Genomic DNA, 14,190 nt, shown 5'->3' with positions numbered 1-14,190 from the left:
CCAACCAACATGAATTGTACTGTTAACACAGTTTATCATTACCTCTAACTTGGAACCAGACAGTTCTGTACCGCAGAACCGGCACGTGGATCTTCTTCTGGTGCAGTCATAGTGTAGATGGTCTTTCAGGTGGTTGCGTGACACCATGGCAGCGCATTCCGTGCAGGCTACCAGGTTGTACTGACAGGATTCCAGATGAGCCTAGAGAAGACGGAACAACAGAGACAAACGGTTTATTAGTTTTTTAGTTCAACAACATACGTGAGTATTGGACAACACATGACTAATTATTTCTTTTATTTTACGTAAATTAGTCGTCCCTCCGAGAATTAGAGTACACGGTTCTGGTTTTCTAACGAGGTATACACATTGAGAAATCTGTCCTACTTTCTATCAAGATGCCTGATTCATTTGTTGTAAACAATATTTGTTATTGATATTAATACATTGCTATACATGTTCCACATTTCTGTAATATCCCAACAAACAATTCTATGCAAATCACCTGCAATATCCACACACGATGTTTTAAATTAACGAGCTAAGCCATTCTATTCCCTCATATGACATTTTCAAACAAAATATAAAGAGAAAATTGTGAGGCTTACATCATTTTTTTCTCTCGGGCTGTCTACAAATTACCATGGCAACCGAGTTAATGACATACAAAAGACATGATGTAAACGACGCAAATCTCTTTCTTACACAACCAGATCAATTGTTCAACTATGGCATGGTTTGCATGCACTTGAAAAAACAAGCAAAAGTTTGAGCACAAATGATCAAATTTGATTGCGGGAATGGAATAATGCGAGAGGGATTGTTCAGCTGTCTTGCATATGTCGTTATAAATGGAAATAATTGCTCATTAGGGAAACTGTTTATGTAACAATATTTCTCTTTCAATACTGCTCTCCAAAATAACCTGGTTTTCTTTTAGGCCATACTTTGTCTTCAATTCCCTCCAGCAAACATTAAATTAATAACAATATTTGAATCAACTTGAAAAATGCCTTTAAAAAAAATATATATTCCCCACAATCCTGAACATTTAGTCAAATTTGATAAGAAAAATTCAAATATTTACATATATAATTATAACCACAACACACACTAATAGGAGAGGGTTGGCACTTCAGCTGTTTCATGAAACACTGTGGTTAAATTCTCTCCATCTGGAAGAAATAATCATTTAGTTTCGATTTCAGCTGGCAGACCGAACCGTTGAAGTAAGTTGTTGATTATGCAGGAACCTCGTTAAATTAGCCTATTAATAAGCTCATTATCAGGAAGAATACCCACTGGGTGGGTGGCATTAGGATTAAAATCTTAGCTGTATATGTCTTTGTTATGTCAGTGAGAAACCACACAAACAGATCATGCAGCAAACTATGACAGGATATTTAACATATGCTACACCATACTATTCGTACACTGTTATGTAGTAGGATTTAAAAATCAATAAATGTTGTCACATTTACAAGTTTGTAACAATCAAAATATACTTATTATATACTAAAAACATGATAATTTATATACTAAAATTTCTTTGTATTATGTTATATATGCTTTGATGCTGTCAAAAATGCTGCCCCCCAAAAAAGGGGGCTGAAAAATATATAACAATTCTGATCTCATTTGTTCATTTTAATGAAGTAAATTATATTCCAAACTCATCATGATAATCTCATGAGATATTAGTGAACTAAAGATCAAGCGTTTGTAAAATTTTCAATAATTTATCTAGAGGAGATAAGTCTGAACGTGCAGTACAAACAGTGCTTACAAGCCATCTCTTTTTTACCCCCTCTCAAGCACAACAGAATCTCACACTACAATTGACTTCATAGTATTTCCTCTGCAAATGCTAATTATGCTTGAAAATGTTGCATTAATATAGAACATATCTCTTTATTTCACTTACTGCTGAAATTATTAACATTTACAAGTTACCAACCACAGATATGGGTAAAAAAGATAACATTAAGTTAGATCCAACCCTACAAATTGGTACATTGATTTAAAACCAATTATCCAGCAGATAGAGGAGAAAAATATTGCACAACACCGAATCTAATGACTCCCCCCCCCCCCTTCCCCTCCAAATTTCACCACTGCTCCCTCATAGATCACTTCCTGTAATCCCATGGATCATCCCCTTAATCACCCTACATAGGATGACAGGCTATCAGGTCTATACATCTACCTGTATGGTTTATCCTCTTAGGCTGGTGAAGTAGCAAGGTCAGATCTACTTAAGATAGCTAAACGAAAAATCACCTTAATTCAGTTTCGGTAAAAAAAAAAATTACATTCTATTTTTTGTAGTCCCTTACAGAAAAATAACAGCTGATTAGCTTTGTTTTACCATTGATCTTCAATTCATACGTTTTAGCTAGACCAATCAGAGACCTGGTAAAATCTAAGCTTCCATTAAGTGCCTTCCTATCAACAATATTTACTTCCCGACACATCAACACACATATATACCACACTACACAGCACTTGCATGCGATGCAAAATGCTATCTGTGTGTTACCAGATAATAATAAAAGAAGAATAGTCTCGTATTTCAAGGCCGTTTTTATGACTTGTTTTTTTTTGCATTTGAAGGTTTCAGATGTCATTTTTTGCCCGCTCCACGGTAGCTCCCTTCAGTGTTTTAGATGGGGCCACTCGTCTTTGAGGGATATTTCCAGCATTAATGCCGCTTGTTTCCTCAACAACACATAGAAGTAGGTCAAGAGAAGAAGACGTAATCTGCGAACACCGCAGGCAGCCGTTCTCGATTCTGGTCCGAGAAACGGGATAAACAATTCTAGAATACTGAGTTAGTCTCCTGCCCAAGGAGTTTGGAAATTTTGGAATTTATAATGTGCTGAATTTCTTAAGTTTCTGTTTTTGATTTTATATGCAAATATGAGTTTGAAAACATCTCCAGACAAGCGTAAATCATCTGAAATCGAGTAGAGTGACAGAACGTGACAAAAAAATGGGAAAAAAAAGACTGCAAGGAAATCTCACTGATAATTATTATGAAAATAATGATATCTAATCCAGAAATTATCTTTATACTCATTCAGGCCCAAATGTACATGAGTACATTTTCACTGTCAACAATGCATGCTGAAAATACAGACTTGACTGATTAACAATTAACAAAACTGAATTTCAAAACCCAAAATCCTAAACAACTGAAGTTGGAAGATACACAGGTCGCAAAATGAAAAGATTACTAGGAGCCCTAGTATTTTATAGACCTGGTATTTTTGCAATTATCATGTTTAATAAGGTTTGCAGAATTTCTCCTCAAATGACCTTTGACCTCCACCAATTTCAATAGCATTCATTCTCGCTGACCATGGGGGGTCTACATACCACTTACTAAGGTAGATTAAATTGAACTTCTCCAGTTAACGAGAGACTCGTATTGACCTCTGTTGTACTCAAATGACCTTTGACCTCCACAGACACAAAGAGAGTTGAAGGATCTACGTGTAAAGTATGACGTTAATTCAAGCTCCGCTTATGGATTGATTGTTTTGACAAAGTTTTCAGTCTTTGACCTGTGGTGACCTCACATGACCTTCTCCTTCACTTTAGAGTAATTACAGCTTCTACCCTTTTGGTATACACACATATACCAGGGAGCTGCTACTCTAACGTTAGAGTAGCAGCTTCCTGCATATACTATCACCATCGCATGGGTTTCTTTTGTTGCAATCAAGGAACGAAAATGTTATTTAGTACTTTGAAAAGATCTTTATTCTAACAGATGGGCAAACCAATGTGAGCCTAGCACAGTTCGTTTTATAGAACAATTACCATAAAGATAAACACACATACACTGTATGTAAACAAACACACAGACAGACAGAGTTGCAGGGCTGGGCTCAATAAATCACAAGGAGCTCAAAGTTGGTATTCCCCTTTAAAAACCTTCGACTGCCAAATTTGTCACAGAGGACATATGCATGCACCCCCCCCCCCCTTTGCAATTTTGATCCATTGCTAACTTCTACCAGCAATCAAAATTAATGTTCTCTACAGATTAAAAGAAGCGTGAAAACAAAAATGTGACACCTCCGAGGCGGGCGACGAGATCTCAGTGATGAATGAGACACATTCCTGCAATACATTTAAAAGATTCACCTGTAAATTACTCCTTTCGTGGTTCTTGAGATATACTGTCAACACACACACATACACACACGCGCACATTGGTAAACATACAGCGCTACAGTAAGGATTGGATGATAACTCACGGAGGGTACTCAATGCCAATCATTAATACTACTCCAGGGTAAACACCCTAAACGATACTACAGCAGATGAGACGTGACGATAATCGGAGATCATCGGAGAGAGATGAATGGTTTTCATCGCAGTCTGTCTGGAAATCTATCCAACATCCATCTGACTAATTGGTCAATCCCCCCACCCCCCCTGCCTCCCCTTTATGTTTACTTTTAATCTAATTTGAGCTGAAGCATTTTATTATCAAAATTTAATCCACTTGAAAATGAGTAATTAAAGTTCCAAACGAAACAGCTCTTTTTCTTTTTCTTTTGTTTTAATATTTTCTTACAACATTTATGAAACAGTAAATAAATAAACACTGGATTAATCCACACCTTGAATGGCTTCAAACAACATCAGTTCGACACTTTGTCCCTGTTCTAAGCCAAACAAAACCATTTTTGGGGGTAAATTTTGCTACGAAATTTATGGAATGGTTATAAGTAAACTTAATGGATTAATCAACACCTGATCGCTTCACACAAATAGGAGCTGGGCACTTTGTCCCTGTTAAAAGTCTAACAACCCTATCACCCTGCTCTCTTCGGTAAAGTCCTGATCAAGTTAAATCGAAAAGATTAATTTGTTGATTCTTGTATTAAATAAAACAGCTTTTTGGGTTGATTTTTTGTTATAATTATATATGATACTATTTGTTGATAAAATTCCATACCAATGTAGATTATCAGCAAGTCTAGTAGTTTGATTTCAATTCAGGAAAAAATCAAAACATTTTGGAATATGTCTGATTTGTCTGATATTCATTTGATGTAATACAAAGTACTAAAAGTATCCGAAAGGACAACGAAATGGTGAGAACCAAATGGAATAAATTCAGTATTATTAAATAATTATCATAATGAAATTTACACTTAATAATTAACCTCTGCTTGGAATTTTTTGTTATCTAGGTGGTTTAGTTTGTCCACTTGCACTCTTATGTTAAGTTTATGTAGAGTAACTTCGTAATTTTTATAAATTTACAGACAGAATGCACATGACCTGCTGTTTAAATCAAAACTAATTACACTATAATCAATATAAATATATAAATATATATATTTCAATATATATATTTTAATATATATATATATATTTTAATATATATATATATATATATTTTAATATATATATATATATATATATATATATATATACACACACACACACACATATATGGTGACAATATTTCATTAAATGCTTAAGACAATAGAAGTACAACAGAACAATTAATCCATTCCATTTCAATGGTCCTTCAATTCTCCAGTAAGAAGTACATTGCATTATGGGTACACTAAAAGACCTTAATTGATATAAAAACCCCGCTACCACCGTAATGAAAACACATTAACAGTGAAAAAACGCGACTCGATGTCGTGAGAAATAATCGACCAAATTTGGTTCCGTCGGTCTATTTAATCCAGACGATTCTAAGAATACTTAAAACTTGATCAATTTTCCACCATTTTATAGGGATACGTGATAGACAACTTAGCCTAAATAATAATAACAATAGCAGAATCTTGAACCTACTACTATTCGGCAGAGATTTAATTCGCGAGCGCGGATACTTTTAATAGTGTCTCTCGACAGAGCCTGCAGGCATCTGGCAGGCAGTCTTTAGAGATTCCTATTGTGTTCCATAGACCTGAATCAACCCCCAGGCATGATAATATAACAAGGTTGCAGTTAATTGTACGGTAAGGTACGTGCAAGCCTCACGTACAATGATTAAATGCAGTAGCAGCAACTTCTGTCCAGAGCTGTATTTATTGAATTTCAGCCTGCTGGGAAGAAAAGTACTATCCCGGTCTTTGGGGATTTTGTCTGGCAATAACTAGGATAGATTAACTAACAGTAGCTATCATAATAAAGACTCATTGTGTAGATTTAGCAACTGATCGAAAACCAATATTAATATAATCACTGGAATAATACTATCTGGAACAGTATGGTGTACTAACAATAGTAGTTTTCTTTTGTTGCTTTTATCATGTTTACATGTTTATTGTGTCTAATATCACAGTAAAATGAAAAATACCTTGATATCATTTGCCAACAATTGTCCCAATTTATGGGCCTACTGTAATGGATAGGTTAAGATAAGTACCACTGAAGTTAATAACCAACTCCCTACTCCACCCTCCCTCCCCTCCCCCCTTCCAGAGTTGTGATACAATACCTAAAATGCTCACATCTAGTCATATTGGCTATATCAGGCTTAAACAGTATATACAGTATATGTAAAAATGTTTATCATGTTGAATGCAGTGCAGAATACTGTACATTCCAAAATATGTGAAAAAACATTCATACCTCTCCTCTCAAACTCATTTGCTAATAATTGTCCAGTTGGGGACTAGGAAAGGTGGCAATTTTTACTTGCCCTTTGATAATTTTGGGGTATTGTTTTACTTCCCTCACTTCGTTCAAAAAGCTTCTTTTTGAACTCATCTTATGCGTCAATGTTAACCAATAATTCTTCTGTTCATTTTGTTTTTGCTTTCTTTTCTCTCTTCCTCTCCCGGGCCTTGAGCACTCTTCCCGGTGGACGTGCGCGTGTTATAAATCTCTATTATTATTATTATTATTATTCAAATAAAGCAAAACTGTAAAAGCAAACTGCTTATCCACTGCATTCAGCCTCTGAAGAAGATCCTGCTAGGATTGAAACGTCAGGCCCTCTTACTTTTACACATATTATTATTATTATTTTTCTTTTCATTATTGTTATTAATATTTTATTTTATGAAAAGGGGAAAGAGGTGGTTCTGTAATTGGTGACTGTAGTGGAGATTCCACAAGACAGTACAGGTGCATATCATATGTCATATCTTTGTCTAAGTTTGAGAAATTATATAACATTTAAAAAATTGATGATTTTACTAATTATTGGTAAAACATAGACCTATACAAGTACAACTATGGTAAATTGTTAGATCCAATAAAATTTAAAAAATCAGGTTTTTAGCAAACTTAAATTTACTTTTTATTTTCAACCATTTCTCTGCCTAGCTAGGGTACCTTTCAGAAACCCCCTATAAAGCAACTTCCATACAGGCGTCACCCGAGATCACACATACCCAGTTTCATCTGATTGAACCAACAACTCAACCAAGTTGGCAGGGAAAGGGATTCCAAGAGAAGACCCCCAGCAAAGAAATTGTTATATTATTTGGGACTGACCCCACCAGCTAAGCGCTTTTGGCTGATAGCATAGTTGATATAGCACCGAACTTGTTATCCTAACGGCATTTGTTCAGACCTCCTTCAAACCCCAAAATTCCTTTGCTCTATTTATTGTTGGTATCGAATTTCCCTCCAAAGCATTTCTCTTTGTTGATTTACTGTAATATTTTCAATGTTTAAATTTTTTTAATTACATGTTACCTCTTTCTCGAAAAAGAATTATTTTCATGATTTTCGTGGCTTTCATCTCAGACTTTATACTATATCAAATCCAATATATCAGATAATCATCCACATGGGGAGGCCTCAGTTTACCCCAAACCATCTATATTTTCTTTAGTATTTTAAGCCTGAAGCTAATTTCATATCCAGTCTGTCTAAATATGTATAAAATTGTGGCCTCAAAATTAACTGATAAATGCATCATTTGTATTCTCATTCCGATTGGCGGTACTCTAAATATGTAGGAAGTAAAACTGTAGGCATATTTTGTTGGCATTTAGTGTAAGAAAAACATTAAAATGTGTCTTTACGGCTTGTTCATTACTTCATAAAATAATACATTTTCACAATGATTACTAAAGGGGAAACAACCCCCATACACCTCCCGACATCCCCTGCCCCCTCATTGTCACATTTGTAAAGATACCAGACAATCATAGCAGACAGCGTACATACAGATCTGGTCATCAAACCCAAGAGAACATAATTACGACTCGAGAAAGAGCAAACAATGTACAGCTGAATTTGTTTGCTATTATTATTAAACTGTGATATTTTTTTGCAAACAATTTCAAAAATATACTCTTCTTCATTTAATCTCTTCAATATTTCATCATATTCGGTCAAAATTTTACCTTGAGGTCTTTCAATTCATTGACCCACTTACAGCCATCCTTGTAGAAGGAGCACCTGACCTGCAACGACTGTATCTCGCTAGCCATTTCATTGTCGGGGTAGATCTGTAATGGAAAATAAATTATGAAAATAATTTTAATTTTTCATATTCGATCAAAAACATGGGGGTTGGGAAAAGGAAGGAAAGAAAGGCTTATTAGTGTTCTTGGAAATGCACGTGACAGCTTATTAATTCTTCTTTACACCCCCTGCAGCATGATAAATGATGAAATATTTCAAAACAAAAGCGAATTTGGCATATTAAAGATTTGAACAATCTCTATTCTTGGTGTTGTACTGTTAGAGTAATACATCATCCATCTACAACATCTATTGAGCAGGAAAGTCAGTTCATTTATACCTCACATATAATCCTTTCACTATATGTATAGAATTAGAGATAATAAATGGGGATTTGGGATGGGAGATGGGTGGAGGGTAGGGAGGGGGGCAGGGAGGGGAGGTTAAGTAATTGACACCACCAGTTGGATAAGATAGACAAGCACATCTACCTGCAAGAATTCTCTCGTAATCGCATTTGATTTGGAGTTTGGGTTATCATTTTCACATTTATTTCAAAGTGTTATCAAATTAATGCAGACCAATAAAGTACTGATAAATATTCATAAGACCTATTAAAATTAATTTTAAGACATTAAAGTAAGAGTTTATCAATTCAAGCTGTACGAGTCCTTACAATAAACAATAATGCTTGATCCAGATTTGCCTCAAATTCCCTGCCACTCCGCATTTCCCCGACCCATGCCCTCGAACTAGATGTAAAAAAATATCCCTTTGAAAGTCGGTCAAAGACATTCCACTAACCGAAAAACCAGTTTATTACGCTAATTACTATAAAGAATGCTTGCAGCTAGTCCATCTGAAAATACAATTAATAAAATTCTATATCATCCAGACCCATCTCTTGGTTTCGATCTTTAAAAGTCGATTGAGATGGTTCTATCATATTTCTAGCCTCCAGTTTGGTAAAAAAAGAAAGTAGACACACTTATATACAACAACAAAAAAACGTCCTCAGAAATGAAGATAAATTCTCTCTCCATCCTCCTCAATATACCTTCTAGATGGCTCCCATTCCAACCTGCCTCTCAGCAGGGAATCGTAGGAGCCACCTTTTCCGGCACGCACTTCATTAAAACATTTCAAGTGTAGGGAAGTGTTGTAAGCGCTTTTTATCCATACCTACAAAGAGTTCTCCTTGGCTGACAAAATTAAATTAGGAGAGCTGAAACTAGTTTAAACCCCTCTCAGATTTCACGAGTATCGTTATTTTATTACCTTATCCATCTATCTATCTATATACTTATATATATATACACATGTGCGGGACAAAATTGATTGCCGGGATCGGCTATCCCAAGCCATGCCACAAGCCATGAGAGAATTTACAAACCACGAGTGAATATTAATTTTGTCCATTTTCGCTATTTGAGACAAAGTTAATTTTCAAAAGCAAAATAGGTTAAGTATGATATCCAATTAGATTCCACTATTTGTGGCTAACCGCTCCTGTAGTACTCTTGAGAGGGGATCTTTTGAAGTATCCAGCTCAAAAAAAGGGATGTTGGTTAATTCCTCGCCCGCTGATAAAAGGAGGAGCATTCGAGTGTGAAGACACCTATTGATTTCGGGGCTAATAGGATTCATTTACGCATCCAAAATCACAGATGACTTGGGACATTATCTCGGCATCGCTTACCCAAGAAAACTTTGGACGAGTTAAAGAATGTAATCTGACTGCAAACTGTGAGGGAATGTTACATCAAAAAAAAACTAAATAAAAAACAAGGAACAACAAGGGAAAGAGAAAATGTGCTTCAAAATGTACCAATTTTCAGCTCGAGTTTTGGCGCCAGATATATATTGAAAGGTTTTTTTTGTTTGTTTATTGTATCGCCTAATGGGGATGGAGATATAAAATTACAGCGGCATAGAGCTGGTTATGACTAAGAAAGCAGTCAACACTCATTTGCCAGATCATATGTTGAGGATTTCTTAGATTTATACTTCAGATTTTTTGAGGTTTATCGAAAAATGAAGAAACATTTAGGACTTTAGTTTCCTCTTTGCATTTAAAAATGCAGAGTTCTTTTTTGTTTTCGAACTTTTTACTTTTTCTACAATGCATTCATGCATATAAAAACTTATCCTTAATTTTTTACTTAATTATAACACACTATCAATATTTTGTTTATTACTGATAAATCTTATACTTCACTTGTGACCCATCACCCCTCCCCTTCCCCCCCCATTCTTCTCTCTCCCCTAAAACAGATGACAATAATCATACACCCCCAAGAAAAAGTAGAAATAAAAGCTGAAAGTTTAATATGGCTTAAAAACCAACAGCAGTAAATATTTGAACTGAAGACACTCACGATATCACGAAAGTCGTGACTTTTGAAACAATTCTGTAGCTCTGCTTGAACGATACTGTTGTTGTTAATGTTATCGGTTTTTTTTCTATCGATGTACTTCATTTTTATGGTGAATTAACCATCGACAACGCTCCGAATCTCGTCCAGTATCTGTCAACTTTCTTTCCAATTCAAGGGGTCTAAAAGAGGCTAAATCACATTATACCCAAAAAAGAGGTAAGTTTTCCATGAGAGCAGATCTCTCGCTCCTTTTCGAGTGCTCTTGTCGATATTCTTGTACCTACCCTCTTTTTTTCCCCCTACTCTTATCTTTATTTTTATATCCAAGACTTAACCTGTGGCGGTCTTAGCGATATTCGACGACTAACTCGTTCAAATCGTTTGCCGATTTCAGTCGAGTAAACATATAAAAATGTGAGAAAAAGAGGACGATGGTATAAACCAGAGCAGATCAAGCAATGGCTTATGGCGAGACTATAAACAAGAGGCCATGGACGTACTCCATAGACGATAAGAAATGAAGAAAAAAAATACAGAAGACGAAAAGAAAAGAAGTACTGAGATATTTTAGATCAGTTCTGAGGGCAGGAAGACATCACCTTTGTCTAGAGATCGATCGCTGAACATTGACGTAAATAACGAGAATAAAAGTGTCTCTGCTGTGTCACATGATGTGGACCAGGGGGTAGGAGCCGGGGGGGGCACTGGGGGCACGTGCCCCCCACAAAATAGCAAATGTGTCCTACTGGCAAATAAAATGTGCCCCTTTTGATGAAGAACTTTCTTTTGGATATCTTAAGCCTTTGTTAATTTTAATATTTTATTTGAATGATTTATTTTTAGTCTGTACATGCTATTTTTGAAATGGCATCCCATATTTTTTTGTAGCATGGTTAACAATAAACAATCTCAATAAATAGTATTGATAGCATATTAACACATCATATATATTTAAGTGATATGGCCGGTGTGTATCGGTTTATAGCATAATGAGTGGTGGTTGTGGCATGAGAATGTGCCCCTCTGATGTTGTGCCCCCACTTTTTGGAAGCTTCCTACCCCGTGATGTGGACCTTTAATACAAAAAAATTGATAATAAGAGCAATGTCTTGCTTCCGGAAGCTTGAGAGAGGGAACAAGGGTGAGAGGGGCAAGAGAGAGAGGTGGAGAGAGAGTTTCTTCATGCCAGTGGCGGAGCGTCCATATAGTCAGGGGGGGGCAGATGCCCCCCCTGACGGACTCAAATGAACTGCTGGCGCCCTTTTCAGCTCTTTACCAGTTTTTACTTATTTGTGATTATTGACTTTTTTATTGCTCTCTCATCTACTTATTGACATTTGTCACATTTTGTTGGTGTAATTTGACGAAGACACCTATTTATTCTTCGTTTATCTGCAAATTAGCCAGGCCCGGAAAGGGTCATTTCCGGCGATCTATAGGGAGTATCTTTACTCAAAAATTTCTGACGTACGCGCCAACCAGTAGTGGCGCTCCGCTTAGATATTGTCGAAAGCGCCCATACAGACCATTCTCGCCCCTCCTGACCAATACCCCTAGCTCCGCCACTGCTTCATGCCCCTGTGCGAATTGAGAAAGTACAGTTTTTTGTTTGATGTTTCTCATTGTGCCACATTTTTATTTCCAATCAAAGACACAGACTGCTTCACTTGTTTTACCAGTCATTCTATCGGTATCACGACCCCTCACGACCCCTCAAATCCCTCGGTTCAATTAGTCTGAATAAGAAGGGAGAGGGTATAATCTACAGAACCTATCCTACCTACCTATAATCTACAGAACAGACCTGGATATAAATTAGCCTATATAAAGTAGGCAAGAGCGCTAATTTCACCTGCTCGTTCTGATGTTATCGTTTCTACCTCGGGTATTTTTATGTTTCTTTCTTAGAAAATATAAACCTGTAAACTATTTTTTGTTTAAATTGAGGTGTATATGTACTGATGTATACAACCACATCGATATCAGCCCCCCAAATTGACCAGCTGTCACTGAAAGTATTTATTGAAAGAAGTTGAACTTCAGAAGTTGAACGGACACATCAAACGCTGATTCATACTGTCTGTAGGTAAAGTAAATTTAAACTACAAGATCCACCTCCTCCTATCAAGAGGCTTAAATGCTATGGTGTTGCAAGACACTTCATTTTGCAAGTGTGGGTAAGAGGGCAAGGGGGGGGGGGACACAGCCAAAGTGAAAGAAATATTTGGGTGGGGTGCAGAATACTGCTGCATGGTACCGTAGGCACCAGCAAGAGGGTGGATCACAGTTAACCACGTCAATGTGGGGTACAGGGGCCTTCGACCCCTGGTGGGAGGGGGGGTGATAGGAGTGAATATTCCTGAAGCGTCGGTGTTTCACCGTCTCCAGAACAATTATTTAAGTTTCAAACAACCAAGTGATTAATTCTTTGCAAATTCTTCTAAAATTTACAGTTTGAAAACGACTCACAAGAACACTTAAATTAATTTACAATAAAAGTTGAGGGAAAAATTTAATGAATTAAAAAAATTAAATCCTTGCAGGATTTTTCTGTTTCTAACTGTTCTCCTATAACTGCAGTACCCAGCTACTATGATGATATTCGCAAACCATGATTGGAACAGTATCTTGCCCAAGTAAAATTAAACATTTCATTTTAATATTCCATGCATTTTAATTTTCACAAAAATGGAGATACATGAGAATACTTCCCAAAAATTTGCAAAAGTCTTTAATTACAAAAGCATTTTAGTCCTAGGGCTATAAAAACCTGTCCATGTGATATTACTTGACTCAAAACAAAAATTCATGGCGGGTTCTGATAAATACTCTCCGTAATGAAAAAGTTTAGTGAAACGAATGATACCGGGAGGATGTTAAAAAAATCAATAAAAAAAAATCAATAATTAAAACCTCATCAACTAATTAATATTTTACAAAGAGAGATGGTTAATCCTTTCTGCGCAACCTCAATCACTCGATCGATAAAACAGACAGTGGAATGTTGAAGTTATCTATCTATGATACCCATGTTATTAAATTATTATTAAAATTATTATTATTTATATCACATAAAGCTTATACTACCCTTTCTTGCCATTTTGGCCACTAAAATAAAAAGAATAAATATTTCTTCTTCCAGGATAATTAACTTACCGCAAGGTTACTGCCAACTTTCTTCCTTTCAAATAATCTCGAAATATCGCCAAAAATGCTCGTCATTTTTGCTTCCTTTCTGGATATGCTAATTCAACCAAAATGTCAATTTTATTTATTTTTTACCTTTCTTTCTTTTTCCAAAATTCCTATCAAACTTTTTTACTTCCGATTCTAAGATGACCTAGTAAGTAACCAACGATTCAGGGGCTTCCAGGACTTCTTTCACGATCCTTCAGGACTGACTGAT

The 14,190-nt window shown here is 36.0% G+C and overlaps 1 protein-coding gene across 13 annotated transcripts in view; it reads right to left on the bottom strand.

Moving 5' to 3' along the window:
* LOC139981045 (TNF receptor-associated factor 4-like) overlaps positions 1 to 14,190 on the bottom strand; it is a 78,835-nt gene that overhangs the window by 15,364 nt on the left and 49,281 nt on the right. For 12 of the 13 annotated variants that reach the window (XM_071993162.1, XM_071993165.1, XM_071993169.1 and 9 more), the window contains 2 exons: positions 8,346 to 8,450; positions 43 to 201 (listed from right to left, as the gene is read on the bottom strand). In XM_071993162.1, coding sequence (XP_071849263.1) covers positions 43 to 201; positions 8,346 to 8,450 — 264 coding nt within the window. Of the gene's footprint in view, positions 1 to 42; positions 202 to 8,345; positions 8,451 to 13,940; positions 14,111 to 14,190 lie in introns of those variants that run through there. The other variant, XM_071993170.1, reaches the window with a different exon arrangement.

The sequence above is a fragment of the Apostichopus japonicus genome, chromosome 15 (genome assembly GCF_037975245.1).
Source record: "Apostichopus japonicus isolate 1M-3 chromosome 15, ASM3797524v1, whole genome shotgun sequence".
Lineage (NCBI taxonomy): Eukaryota > Metazoa > Echinodermata > Holothuroidea > Aspidochirotida > Stichopodidae > Apostichopus > Apostichopus japonicus.
The sequence above is the reverse complement of the archived record's forward strand: the minus strand, read 5'-3'. Positions and strand labels throughout refer to the sequence as shown.